Raw genomic sequence first — 14,526 nt, 5'->3', positions numbered from 1 at the left:
ACGCCGTAGTCTCTCTTATCTTATCCTAGTGATCCCTAGCCGAGACATACAGTGCTAACAACAGGATTATTACCCAGTCTTCTTCGAATACAGGTTCTCTAAATTTTCTTAAAAAGGATTCCCACTTCGTTCCCCGACCATATCTGTTACACTTTGGTGTCGGTTACACCGACCAGCTACGAATCTTGGAGCGTCTGAATTCATCCGATACCTACTGTATTGCGTACTTGATAAGGACTCCAAACACGGATGCATCTCACGTTCTCAGAACGCTTGCCATTCACCTTCACTAATACTTATTTAACGTAATCTTTCAGTTTCATATCGGCTCCTAGTATTACTCCTGAATACACTGCCGGAAAATAAAAATACAACACAGTCAAGGATAAGATCATTTTATTGACAAGTGAGGCGACAGGTACTTCATAGTTGTAGCAGTATCTTATAACAAAATCACATGTCACTGAGAAGACCGTCCAAACAGTCGCATCAATACAGAGCATACCCCTTTCCGGTAGCAACGCGGGTTTGTTTTGTCACCTGTAAATGATCATAAAGGTGCCGAGTAGCAACCTACGATAGACTGTCCCAAACATCTTGTGCCTTTTGTTGCAGTTCGGCAATGCAGGCTCTGGAGAAAGAGTAAGTTCCCACTTCATCATTCCCCCACCTATTTAATATTCCAGAGTTCGGGTGATCTTGCCAGCCCTTGCAGCTGGTACAGCACGAAGAGCATGATGCTCACAGCAGCCGCATGTAGACGTGCGCTGTCCTGCTGAAAAGAACATCAGCTTCTTGTCCAATGAAAGGAAGCGGCACGGCGATAACGTCATAGACGATGTAACGGGCACTGGATACTTTACCCAGCAGAAATACCAAATGTGACCGCGAGTTGTAACTGATGGCGCCAGATAACATGGGGATGGGTCCTGTGTGTAATGGGCGAATGCAGTCCTGAATAGGCTCCTCACCAGCTCTACACCGAGCGGGGTGGCGCAGTGGTTAGACACTGGACTCGCATTCGGGAGGACGACGGTTCAATCCCGCGTCCGGCCATCCTGATTTAGGTTTTCCGTGATTTCCCTAAATCACTCCAGGCAAATGCCGGGATGGTTTCTCTGAAAGGGCACGGCCGACTTCCTTCCCAATCCTTCCCTAATCCGATGAGACCGATGACCACGCTGTCTGGTCTCCTTCCCCAACCCAACCAACAACCAGCTCTACGCCATACACGGATACATCCATCACTCGCAAACTGACAGAACCCCTCTCATCTCTGGCAACAACAAGGCACCATACCACTCTCCAACCAGCTCTTTTACAACAGCAGAATAACCATGCTTGGTAGTGTCATGGTGCCAATGGTAACCCGTCCAGAGACACACGTGATCTTAGTCCTGCTGCAAGCAGACGGTCCCCAGCGAAACATCAGGTGCGACATATGCCCTGATTTCTTCCTTGCTGCTTTCATAATGCGTCGCTCTTGATGTGCGCCTTTAGTACGCGGTCGCCCGGAAACTGGTCTACAAGTGTGGGAATGTTCCACGGACCACTGTTGAAATCATTGACATCGCCGATACATTGTGCCCAACACGTGCAGCAATAAGTCAATACAGCTTCTTGTAGGTGCACGATGTGACCCAGTTCAAAAGGCTGAAGCTGTTCAACATGACAACCCACTCGGCGGTGGCGCATGGTTGTACCCTAGAACGAATGTTGCAAACACGGTTCACCTCTAAACTCAGCAAACGTAGCACAATTACTGCCTGTAGAATCAAAACAGAGGGTGTACAGTAAGGCCTCCCGAGTACCATTCCATCACTGAAGACAGTGACAACTAACACTACACCCCCTCACTGTGCACATGTTATACCCAGGCGATTCTGAACAAAGTCCTCGAGGGCGATGCATTTTTTCTCCAGCAGTGTCGTTACGACAGTTACGATGTGCTCGAGTTGTTCACCGCTCTTTTTGTAACGGGATAGTATCTGTTTTTGCTCTTTAAAATGGTATACTGCATTTAGGCACCTTTAAAGGGACCTGCCCTTCGTTGTACCAAGTGGAACTGTGCATCTCTTTCTGCATTTCCTTGCGATAGTCCAATGGTGATACTTCACTGCAGGCGATAGCACTGTCAGCTGATCATTTCCAACAATCTATTTAAGCATATTCATTGTTAGCGATCCCATTACTCCTTCTTGGGGCTCACTCGATATTGTTTTACTTTCTGTAGAACATACTCCGTCCAATATAGTGCAATGCATTCTACACTCCTGGAAATGGAAAAAAGAACACATTGACACCGGTGTATCAGACCCACCATACTTGCTCCGGACACTGCGAGAGGGCTGTAAAAGCAATGATCACACGCACGGCACAGCGGACACACCAAGAACCGCGGTGTTGGCCGTCGAATGGCGCTAGCTGCGCAGCATTTGTGCACCGCCGCCGTCAGTGTCAGCCAGTTTGCCGTGGCATACGGAGCTCCATCGCAGTCTTTAACACTGGTAGCATGCCGCGACAGCGTGGACGTGAACCGTATGTGCAGCTGACGGACTTTGAGCGAGGGCGTATAGTGGGCATGCAGGAGGCCGGGTGGACGTACCGCCGAATTGCTCAACACGTGGGGCGTGAGGTCTCCACAGTACATCGATGTTGCCGCCAGTGTTCGGCGGAAGGTGCACGTGCCCGTCGACCTGGGACCGGACTGCAGCGACGCACGGATGCACGCCAAGACCGTAGGATCCTACGCAGTGCCGTAGGGGAGCGCACCGCCACTTCCCAGCAAATTAGGGACACTGTTGCTCCTGGGGTATCGGCGAGGACCATTCGCAACCGTCTCCATGAAGCTGGGCTACGGTCCCGCACACCGTTAGGCCGTCTTCCGCTCACGCCCCAACATCGTGCAGCCCGCCTCCAGTGGTGTCGCGACAGGCGTGAATGGAGGGACGAATGGAGACGTGTCGTCTTCAGCGATGAGAGTTGCTTCTGCCTTGGTGCCAATGATGGTCGTATGCGTGTTTGGCGCCGTGCAGGTGAGCGCCACAATCAGGACTGCATACGACCGAGGCACACAGGGCCAACACCCGGCATCATGGTGTGGGGAGCGATCTCCTACACTGGCCGTACACCACTGGTGATCGTCGAGGGGACACTGAATAGTGCACGGTACATCCAAACCGTCATCGAACCCATCGTTCTACCATTCCTAGACCGGCAAGGGAACTTGCTGTTCCAACAGGACAATGCACGTCCGCATGTATCCCGTGCCACCCAACGTGCTCTAGAAGGTGTAAGTCAACTACCCTGGCCAGCAAGATCTCCGGATCTGTCCCCCATTGAGCATGTTTGGGACTGGATGAAGCGTCGTCTCACGCGGTCTGCACGTCCAGCACGAACGCTGGTCCAACTGAGGCGCCAGGTGGAAATGGCATGGCAAGCCGTTCCACAGGACTACATCCAGCATCTCTACGATCGTCTCCATGGGAGAATAGCAGCCTGCATTGCTGCGAAAGGTGGATATACACTGTACTAGTGCCGACATTGTGCATGCTCTGTTGCCTGTGTCTATGTGCCTGTGGTTCTGTCAGTGTGATCATGTGATGTATCTGACCCCAGGAATGCGTCAATAATTTTCCTCTTCCTGGGACAATGAATTCACGGTGTTCTTATTTCAATTTCCAGGAGTGTATTATTGAAATACCAGTAACCGCCCCCCCCACCCCCCCACACACACATACGCTGATTCTTTAAAGAGTCGAACTCACAGCTGAAAACGCGTGACTGCACATGGGTTATCCTGTTAAGAGAGTTTTTCACGCATCTCAATGTTTATGGCGTCTTATCTCCTGAACTTCACGTCGCACAATGACATAATTTTGCAGATACATCCACATAAGAATATTATCCGCTACATGTGTTGCGAATACAAGTAGTAGTAAAGAAGCAATTAATCAAAACGTCACACTCGATGTTAAACATTTACTGCACGAACTGCGAAAATGTAGTAAGCGGTGAAGTATTTTCCTTTCATTATTTTGTGGGTACTGAGAATCAAGGAAAATTTGACAAATTAGCCCACTGATTGCGCCTGCGAGCTACACATATACATTACGCGGAATTACGTGAAGACACGCAGTGGCAGGTTCATCACTGCCCAGCTCAACACTCCAAGTGGGGGATTGTGCTGCCATTTAAAAAGAATTTATCGACTGAAAAAAGTTTCTAATGTAAAGTATGTGGTGCTCTATCTGTCATGTTTTGTGGAATAACAAATTCACAATGACATAAGCCGGCCGTTGTGGCCGAGCGGTTCTAGGCACTTCAGTCTGGAACCGCGCGCCCGCTACGGTGACAGGTTCGAATCCTGCTTGGGGCATGGATGTGTGTGATGTCCTTAGGTTGGTTAGGTTTAAGTAGTTCTAAGTTCTAGGGGACTGATGACCTCAGATGTTAAGTCCCATGTGCTTACAGCCATTTGAACCACAATGACATAATCTTTCGACTAAGTGAATGTTCTTTTAGGAAAAAAAGCGAAAATAAATTCTTGTACGTTTTGTTATGTGAAACGTTTCGTGCCGTAAAAAAATGAACTAAATTTTTTGCTTGTTACGATTTATGATTGTATGTGACGAATCAATTTCCATCTCCATTTCTATGAAAACTAGTACCATATTTTTACTAGCCTTCTTTCATCTGAAACAAATGCGTAAATATGAAAACATGAGATTGCAAATTTCCTCACATAAATTGGGAAGAGGCAAGTTCAATTAAATAATGACAGTGTTATGACCAGACGAAACTGCAATCGTCCAGCTATAACTGTGGGTTGTTTGATTGCTCTGGGAGACCGCTCATTGGATCTACAACATATGATATATTAGTTCATGTTATTACATGAATGAATACAAATGTTTCCTGAACATGATATAATCGTTTGACACCGGAGTGCTTGATATTTCACAACTGTCATTGGCCATTAAAGCATCACTTGATGCACTAATTAACAAAATGTTCTCCTGAAGTAGACTGTTCACCCCTTACAAACGTACAATTGCGTCTCAGACGTGAATAGCTCTTTAGTACTACATGATGATGGTGACTGCTTCAGCTGACCTCACGAGCTGGGCAGAGCACTTCCAGGATCGGCTCTATATTGACCTCCGTGTGAGGGCGATACTGTGTTAAGAGAAGGGGTGTGTCTTCTTAAGTCACTCCCATTCGTCCTTGCGGGCTGCAAAGAGATATCACTAAGGTCTGGACACCGATGTGCGTTGCCGACTTTGGAGTGGCACCGCGATCTCTGGTACCACAGACAGAATACATTTCTCATTTTATCTGCAGCTTTCTTGTAGTTAACATTGTAATTAGTGCAACATGGTCCAGGGTTTGGCTTGAATACGGATAAGATTGAAATTTTAAGAGCCTCATTCTCATCTTGTATATAAAATACGTCGATTTCAAAATCTTGTTCTTGTTTTATTAATAAGTTTTCAGATAGTTCATCCAAATGTCTCTACAAAGTTCTGCTCTCGACGAATTACAAGCACCCAATTCATACAGATTTTTACTATGAGTTCTACATTATGTGTTGTTATCATGAACTTACCTAAAAACTTTTCGCCATGATTTCTATGCCAGAGCTACTTCATGCAGACACACAGCTCAGCACCTTAACTGAGAATGTGATTTACAAAATTATCTTTCTTCCATAAAATTCTATGTCATTTTACAAAAATCAATTCTCAATCGATTATTTCCTTTTCTTTTACAATAAATTTTCTTGAATTCTTTTTACATCCATGTTTTGATTAAGGGCATAACTGTAATGGCTCTATCATGCATACAAAACTTTTTAAGGGGCTCCGGAAAGGCTCAAAATCATGAAAAGTTCAATTTTTACTTTTTTGCGTTTTCTGAATCTGCAGAAATTACCTTTTAATAGATATATAATTTATTCAATTCCTAAGACTACAACTATTTTTAAATTTTTTTTGAAATGTGTTCTACATGGGCGTGACCCACTGTGGCGCTGTTAAACTGCTGTCAAATGGTGTTATTATTAACGTCCGTGTTCATCAGGTACATTTTAGTGATGTGAGATAAAGTATGTGTTGTGGCTAACCTGTGATGGTTCAATATATACCGCTGGTGTGATTGTCGATTGTTTCATGTTTATTTACTCTGTCGTTATCTCGAAAATATTCGTAATTAATTCTGTTTCTTGAGTCTCTGTTTTGTTGAAGCATAATAATGAGTAAAAGTAAAGTTATTAGAAATCCTCTGAAGGCTTTTAAGAAAAGGAGAAATGTTGGAAAGCCAAAGGTATGTGTTATTACTGTAAATAATAACATTCTAACATGGTACGAGCGATGCTTGCTTTAGACAAGGAACGCCTTCGGGCTGCAGACAGGGCTGTAAAGAGTCTAGAAATACAAGCAAGAGTAAACAGGAGGAGGAGCAAGAGGAAGCTGGAGGAGGAGTTTGCAGAGGATGAAGATAATCCATCCTATGGACCTGGAATGCACTAAAAAGTTAATCCAATCTTTGTCGCTCGATTCCCAAAACTTTTATTTTCTCATACTAATTACATGTTTTCTAAGGATCTTCCAAACATATTTGTTTCAAACTTTCAGTAAATGTTACACAATACCTTCTGCATAATTTAACACAGCCTTTTTGAAAAAAAAACTGTATATTTTTGAATATATAAATAAAAAATTGCAAAAAAATGTGAATTTTCATTACAATTGCTAAAAAATCATCTTTAATAACTGAACTAAAATTTTGTAAAATCCCTTTGTTAAGTTGTAGCCCATATTCCAATAAATAATCTGTAAAAAGTTCAACTTCCTACCGCAAATACTTTGTGAGGAAAGATGTAATTTATAAGCGTTATTTTCACATTGCAAGTATAGGGCGTTCCGGAGCCCCTTAATTTAGTAATATTACGTTAAAAACAGATGACAAAAATTATATTAATTCTGTGTAACCTGATACTCCAGAGATTTCTTTACGTAACAAATACTCACTTCTTTCATACTAAAATGAACTAGTTAAACATCTAAGCAAAATCTACTGGTCTCAATTCTTGTGTGTACACTACATTTCCACTGTTCACGAACCACCTACTCTGATCATGAGAACGTTTCCCACCCTGTCGTAACCAATATGATATGACATTCTTTACTAATCTAGATGATACACTACATCGCATCATAATACCGACTATCTCTGACTTCTTCACGTCACTCTTTTATGCGACATCACGTGGCTAATGTGTGTTTTTGTTTTGTTTTACAGGACAACGGTGTCTCCACAGTCTGTGACCCTGGAAGCCGGCGTGGGTCTGGTGCTGGTTGGAAACCCTACAAGCGCCGCTTAAGCTGTTCTTTAGTTGCAGAGATTGCCAACGGAACGTATGAGAAAGCACAGGAGAGTTGTAACTGGCACGGTTACCAACTGACACCTGTAAAGGAAATAATTATCTCCATATGTCTTATTTCTTGTTCTAATATTGTGAATTTCGGAATAAAGGCAATATTCCACGTCCATCACTGAGAAATAAACAGCGTATTTCACTTATTTTATTTATTTATGTATTTAACCTGATCAGATTACGACCTTCAGGCCATCTATTACATCGGTCGAGGTCTCACGCAAAACAATATTTTTTACGTCATAGTTAGTTAAGAGATAGTAATAATTTTAATATGACAAATAGTAACAAAATGATCTGAGTGAATGTAGAGACGATGTGAATAAACAGTACTGACTAAGAACTAATGAAATCAATACTGGCAGTACTTCTAAGAGCACTGGGAAATGAAAAAGGGGTTGGAAAAATTATCGAGGTAACTAGTGCATACAGGGACAATGGTAGCCATTATTGTTGTTTCAATAATGTCTTTAACTGTCTCCTGAAACCGAAGATGTTATTCAGTTGTCTGATATAATAAGGGAGGTTATTCCAGAGTCGCTTTCGTCTACCAAAAATGACTTCGACAAAGTGGCTACGTGATGGAGTGCGACGGAAGGGATTTTGCTCTGATGGGAACCTGTGTCGCTGCCATGTTGTTCAGACAAGAGTATTATCGTCGAGGAGGGATATGAGAGACAATGTTCATTGTTAAGACAGTAGAGAAGACAAAGAACTCAGCTCTTGTCTGCACGCAGCCATGATAGCTCTGCGTGTAATATTGAAATGTGATCAAAGAGTCGAACATCACAGATACAACGAACACAGCTACCAGTTCCAGACCCATGGACTTTCCGGAGAAAGGCGTTGCAGGATAATATTGCTGTAATCAATAAATGGAAGTATATGTGATTGTACAACTTTCTTTTTCAGGTCAAAAGGGAAGATCTTTTTGGGAGTAGATTAGAAATAATTTCAAGTGTAACACTCTGTGAGGTCTCCGTCAGTGTTTGTGACAATATGACTATCAAACTGAAAAGGAAACACATTCCTGGTGATATGTGATCGGAGGCTTTCTTGGAGTATGTGTTGTTTCCAGGGCTCTCGGGTGTTGTGGACACCCGAGAGCCCTAAAAACAACGTTCCTGGTATTCTTCCACAGTTATTTCCATTTACATATTATTTTCACTTGTCTATCAAGTAATTGGCGATGAGTCGTTATTAACATGTAAAACATGAAATTTGTGATTAGATATTAGTAATTCTAGTATCCTGGGCTAGGAAGCTCCTTAATAAAGTATTCAAGTGACTGTGGGTTAAAGTCTGACAGTCTTATCACGATGAAGTCAAATTATTATTAAAATCTCTGTAATCCTTTCCCACAATTATTTTACGGGCTCCCTACCCTTACGATTAATTATAAAAATTTTAATGTAATAATCGAAATATTAATACAAAACTGATTGTTGAAATGCTGTTAAAACTGACTGAGGTAAAGTATTAAATTGACCAATGTTCATACATTCTCCATTCTTCACCATTCCAGACTAACAATGCACTGACATGCCCAATACCGACATTGACCACTAACTAGAAAATCGATAAAGTAGTCATATTTAAAACACACCAAATTTCGTTAGAAGCTACGTAGAAGTCAGCATTAGATGTTAAGCTTTAGACAGCTCATTCATTGTCTCGTAATATGGAGGTTGTAGCACCGGATATCCTGATAGTTGCCTTCTTCTCAGGATATAAAATTCTTGACAGAGAATAGAACAATGTGACATTGACTTTAATATACCATCGGAAAAGTGGTTCCTGAAAAGAGGCAGCAGCCTTTCAGTAACTGGGAAGGCAACTATCTGGATGATTGACTGATTTGACAGTTTAAGAGTAGCAACTTGAACTAGCGATCTGGTACTGCTAAAGGCTGGAAGGAACGAGAAACTACATTCCTTACATTTACCGATGGCATGTCCGCTCCTGATAGCTCAGTGGTCAGCGCGACGGAATGTCATGCCTAACGGCCCGGGTTCGATTCCCGGCTGGGTCGGAGATTTTCTCCGCTCAGGGACTGGGTGCTGTGTTGTTCTTATCATAATCATTTCATCCCCATCGACACGCAAGTCGCCGAAGTGGCGTCAACTAGAAAAACTTGCACCAGGTGAACGGTCTACCCGACGGGAGGCCCTAGCCACACGGCATTGCCATTTATTACCGATGGCATGAATCTCTACTGTGTGGCTTAATGAAGTAAGCATGTAAAATGGGCCTTCGCTCTGACCTCTGTGAGAATGCAGAGATGGGGGAGAGAGGCAAGAGTGACTGTTGAGGAAGTTGTTGCCAGGCTCAAAAGGAAATGAGTTGATCGCTAGGGTGACTCCGTTGAGAAATTGGCTTTACACATGAGGAATAAAGATATAGAAAATTAATAACGTTTGCTGTATTTAAAAAGCTTTAAGAATTTTCTCATAATAAATTAGGAGGCACTACTTTTCAGTATGCCCTAACGCAAAAGTGTAGCAATGCGTGTATGTTCCACATCTCCTAAGCCACTGCATCAATTTAAACCAAACTTGCTACATGTAACACTTACTGTCTAGAAAGTGTTACTCTGGCGGTAAGAACCACGTACTTGTCAAAGGGGTGGGCGTACTACGAGTTGGGGTTTTTACTTTTGCTTTCCTTAACAGAGTAGATAAGTTAAAGAATCTAAAAAAATAAATACGTTGAGGCTACAGTGGGAATCAGTAAACCGCGGTTGCCGGAAGGACAGTACAATTGGTCAGGTGAATGTAAGGTTATACATACAAAATCAAGTAGGGGTAATTTAGAGTACGTCCAACAATGAATAAGAAAATGCGATGGCAGGTAAACCACTATGAACAACACGGTGGACGTAGCCAGCATATACAAGAAGCTAACATTTACACAGCTGTACAAGCTATATATATATATATATATATATATATATATATATATATATATATATATATATATATAGATAGCTCCATAGATGATGAAGAGAATGTATGATGAGATAAAAAAAGTTGGAATTCAATAGCAGGAAACAAAGGAGAAGGAAAAATAGTAAAACATGGGGAAAGAAATGAAAGGGCAAGTTGTCATGTAGAATACTGCACAGAGTGGAATTCAATCATTGCTAACACATGGTTTAAGAATCTTAAAACAGGCTATGTATGTGAAAGAGATCTGGGACATTGGAAGATTTCGGATAGATTACATAACGGTTAGACAGAGATTTCGGAACCAGATACTAAACTGAAAAATATTTTTAGGGACGGATATGACTCTGATAGTAATTTATCTGTGACGAACTACAAATTAAAACTGAATAAATTGCAGGAAAGTAGGAAAATAAGGAGACATGATCTGGACAAAGTGAAAGAACTGGAGAATTAATGAGTTTCAAAGGGAACAATAGGCAACAATGGACTCAAGGAGGGGAATGGAATACAACAGAAGACGAATGGGTATCTTTGAGGCATTAAATAGTTAAGGGAGCAGATGATCAAATAGACATAAAGACAAAGCCCCATAGACACACTTGGGTAATGCAGGATACACTGCATTTAAATGACGAAAAGTGAAACTATAAACACAGAGCAATGAATCAAGCAAAAGAAAATACAGACGTCTAGAACGAAGTTTGACACAAAATGCAAAACAGCAAGATAGGAATCGCTGGAAGAGAAATGCAAGGTTGTAAAACCATGCATGACAGTGGGAAAGGAAAATTAAAGGGAACCTTGGAGACAAGAAAAGTTGTGTAAATATTAGGAGCTCGGCTGTCAAACCTCTACTAAGCGATGAAGGTAAAGCTGAAGGGAATGATTTATATGGAGAATGGCTGTACAAGGAAAAGGAGCTTGAGGGCAATATTACACTAAGGGGAGGGAAAACAGTTGAAGATCAGACGTGAGATAGAATATTGTGGGAAGAATTTGACATGGACTGAAACACCTAAGAAGTCCCGTGGACGCGGAACAGACGTAATTCCCTTAGTGTTACTGAGGTCTTAAAGAGAACACCCTACACATGACAGAACTATCCTACCTGGTATACAAGATATGTGAAATAGCAAAATACGCTCAGATTTCAAGATGAATGAAATAATTACAGTTCCAAAGAAGTTAAGTGCTGACAATCTGATAAATCGTGGCTGAAAAATACTAACACGAATTATCTATAGAAGAAGGGAGAAAAATGACAGAATCTAACCTTGGGAAAGAGCAGTTCGGGAGATATGTACGGGCACGTGAAGCAATAATGATCCTACATCGTATATAAGAAGGTAAGTTGAAGAAAGGTAAACTGCATTTGTGAATTTGAAGGAAACTTTTGGCAATGTTGACCGGAATACACTCTTGGTAATTCTAAAAGTAGTTGGAAAAATACAAAGAGGGAAAAGTTTTCAGGTCGTGCAGAAATCAGAATGTTTCTATAAGAGGCGAAGGAGAGCATTAATTGAGAATGGAGTGAAGAATGTTAGTAGCCTATGCTCGATACAGATTGATCTATACATCGAGCAAGCAGTATAGAAAGCCAAGAAAGAGTTTCGGAAGGGAATTAAAATTCACAGAGAAGAAATAGAATCTCTTATGTTTCCTGGTAGTTCTATCAGTGATAGAAAAGGACTTGGAAGAGCAATTGTATGGAATGGATGGGTGTCTTGAGAATAAGTTGCAAGATGAATACAAAAAGTAAAACAAAGACAATAGAATATAGTCAAATTAAATCAAGGGATGATGATGAAATTAGATTAGGAAATGTCACTAAAAGTGGTCTATGAGCTTTATTATTTTGGCAGCAAGAAATCGACTTATGGTAGATGCTGGAAGAATATAAACGCAGACTGGTAATAGCCAGAAAATCATTTCCAAAAAATAAAGAAACTTCGTGACGCTGAATACAAATTTCAGCATTAGGAAGTCTTTTCTGAAGGTATTTGCCTGGACAGCAGCCTCCTATGTGAACTATGGAACATTCAGACAACAAGAGAACAGTGATACCAAAGAATGGCGAACTTTAGGTGGGTAGACTGAATAACTAATGAGAATATACTGAATGTAATTGGGAAGAAAGATAATTTTGTGGCACAATTTGACTTCAAGAAGGGTCTGGTAGATAGGACACATCCTGAGGCATCAAGGAATGGTCAGTTGGCAATGTATTGAAGTGTGTAGCGTCAAAATTATAGAGGGAGACCACGGTTGGCATATGTGGTATCACGTATCGATACCAGCCACAGGCATCTCGAAGCTGGCAACGGAACTGCAAGTTTCTGTGTGATGCCAATAGCGGTCACACAGGATCTGGAAGACCCAATGGTGCACTCCAGATGAGCCACGCCTTCAGTGGCCCTGGTCTACAAGCGCCCTCTGCTGCCGCGATACAGGATGGCCGGCGGCAGCCGCTCACCCCATTTGCACTTCACTGTGATGCCATCATTCACGCTTAGTTCAGAGAGAGTCATAGTTGTTGCTGTTGTATTAGTTGTTTTTATCTCTTGCTGCATCATTTGTAATGAGTCTTCGTACACTTGGAGAAATACAGGGTGTTTCAAAAATGACCGGTATATTTGAAACGGCAATAAAAACTAAACGAGCAGCGATAGAAATACACCGTTTGTTGCAATATGCTTGGGACAACAGTACATTTTCAGGCGGACAAACTTTCGAAATTACAGTAGTTACAATTTTCAACAACAGATGGCGCTGCAAGTGATGTGAAAGATATAGAAGACAACGCAGTCTGTGGGTGCGCCATTCTGTACGTCGTCTTTCTGCTGTAAGCGTGTGCTGTTCACAACGTGCAAGTGTGCTGTGGACAACATGGTTTATTCCTTAGAACAGAGGATTTTTCTGGTGTTGGAATTCCACAGTCTAGAACACAGTGTTGTTGTAACAAGACGAAGTTTTCAACGGAGGTTTAATGTAACCAAAGGACCGAAAAGCGATACAATAAAGGATCTGTTTCAAAAATTTCAACGGACTGGGAACGTGACGGATGAACGTGCTGGAAAGGTAGGGCGACCGTGTACGGCAACCACAGAGGGCAACGCGCAGCTAGTGCAGCAGGTGATCCAACAGCGGCCTCAGGTTTCCGTTCGCCGTGTTGCAGCTGCGGTCCAAATGACGCCAACGTCCACGTATCGTCTCATGCGCCAGAGTTTACACCTCTATCCATACAAAATTCAAACGCGGCAACCCCTCAGCACCGCTACCATTGCTGCACGAGAGACATTCGCTAACGATATAGTGCACAGGATTGATGACGGCGATATGCATGTGGGCAGCATTTGGTTTACTGACGAAGCTTATTTTTACCTGGACGGCTTCGTCAATAAACAGAACTGGCGCATATGGGGAACCGAAAAGCCCCATGTTGCAGTCCCATCGTCCCTGTATCCTCAAAAAGTACTGGTCTGGGCCGCCATTTCTTCCAAAGGAATCATTGGCCCATTTTTCAGATCCGAAACGATTACTGCATCTCGCTATCTGGACATTCTTCGTGAATTTGTGGCGGTACAAACTGCCTTAGACGACACTGCGAACACCTCGTGGTTTATGCAAGATGGTGCCCGGCCACATCGCACGGCCGACGCCTTTAATTTCCTGAATGAATATTTCGATGATCGTGTGATTGCTTTGGGCTATCCGAAACATACAGGAGGCGGCGTGGATTGGCCTCCCTATTCGCCAGACATGAACCCCTGTGACTTCTTTCTGTGGGGACACGTGAAAGACCAGGTGTACCGCCAGAATACGGAAACAATTGAACAGCTGAAGCAGTACATCTCATCTGCATGTGAAGCCATTCCGCCAGACACGTTGTCAAAGGCTTCGGGTAATTTCATTCAGAGACTACGCCATATTATTGCTATGCATGGTGGATATGTGGAAAATATCGTACTATAGAGTTTCCCAGACCGCAGCGCCATCTGTTGTTGACAATTGTAACTACTGTAATTTCGAAAGTTTGTCTGCCTGAAAATGTACTGTTGTCCCAAGCATATTGCAACAAACGGTGTATTTCTATCGCTGCTCGTTTGGTTTGTATTGCCGTTTCAAATATACCGGTCATTT

The 14,526-nt window shown here is 42.5% G+C and overlaps 1 protein-coding gene across 1 annotated transcript in view; it reads left to right on the top strand.

Moving 5' to 3' along the window:
* LOC126169258 (maltase 2-like) overlaps window positions 1-7,562 on the top strand; it is a 112,572-nt gene extending 105,010 nt beyond the window's left edge. Inside the window, exon 10 of the mRNA XM_049920626.1 lies at window positions 7,303-7,562. Within this exon, the coding sequence (XP_049776583.1) occupies window positions 7,303-7,384 (82 nt within the window). The 3' untranslated portion in view covers window positions 7,385-7,562. The remainder of the gene's footprint in view (window positions 1-7,302) is intronic.
* The last annotated feature ends 6,964 nt before the right edge of the window (window positions 7,563-14,526 follow it).

Source organism: Schistocerca cancellata, chromosome 1 (genome assembly GCF_023864275.1).
Source record: "Schistocerca cancellata isolate TAMUIC-IGC-003103 chromosome 1, iqSchCanc2.1, whole genome shotgun sequence".
Taxonomy (NCBI): Eukaryota; Metazoa; Arthropoda; class Insecta; order Orthoptera; family Acrididae; genus Schistocerca; species Schistocerca cancellata.
Note: the sequence above shows the minus strand (reverse complement) of the source record. Positions and strands in the feature narration are given on the sequence as shown.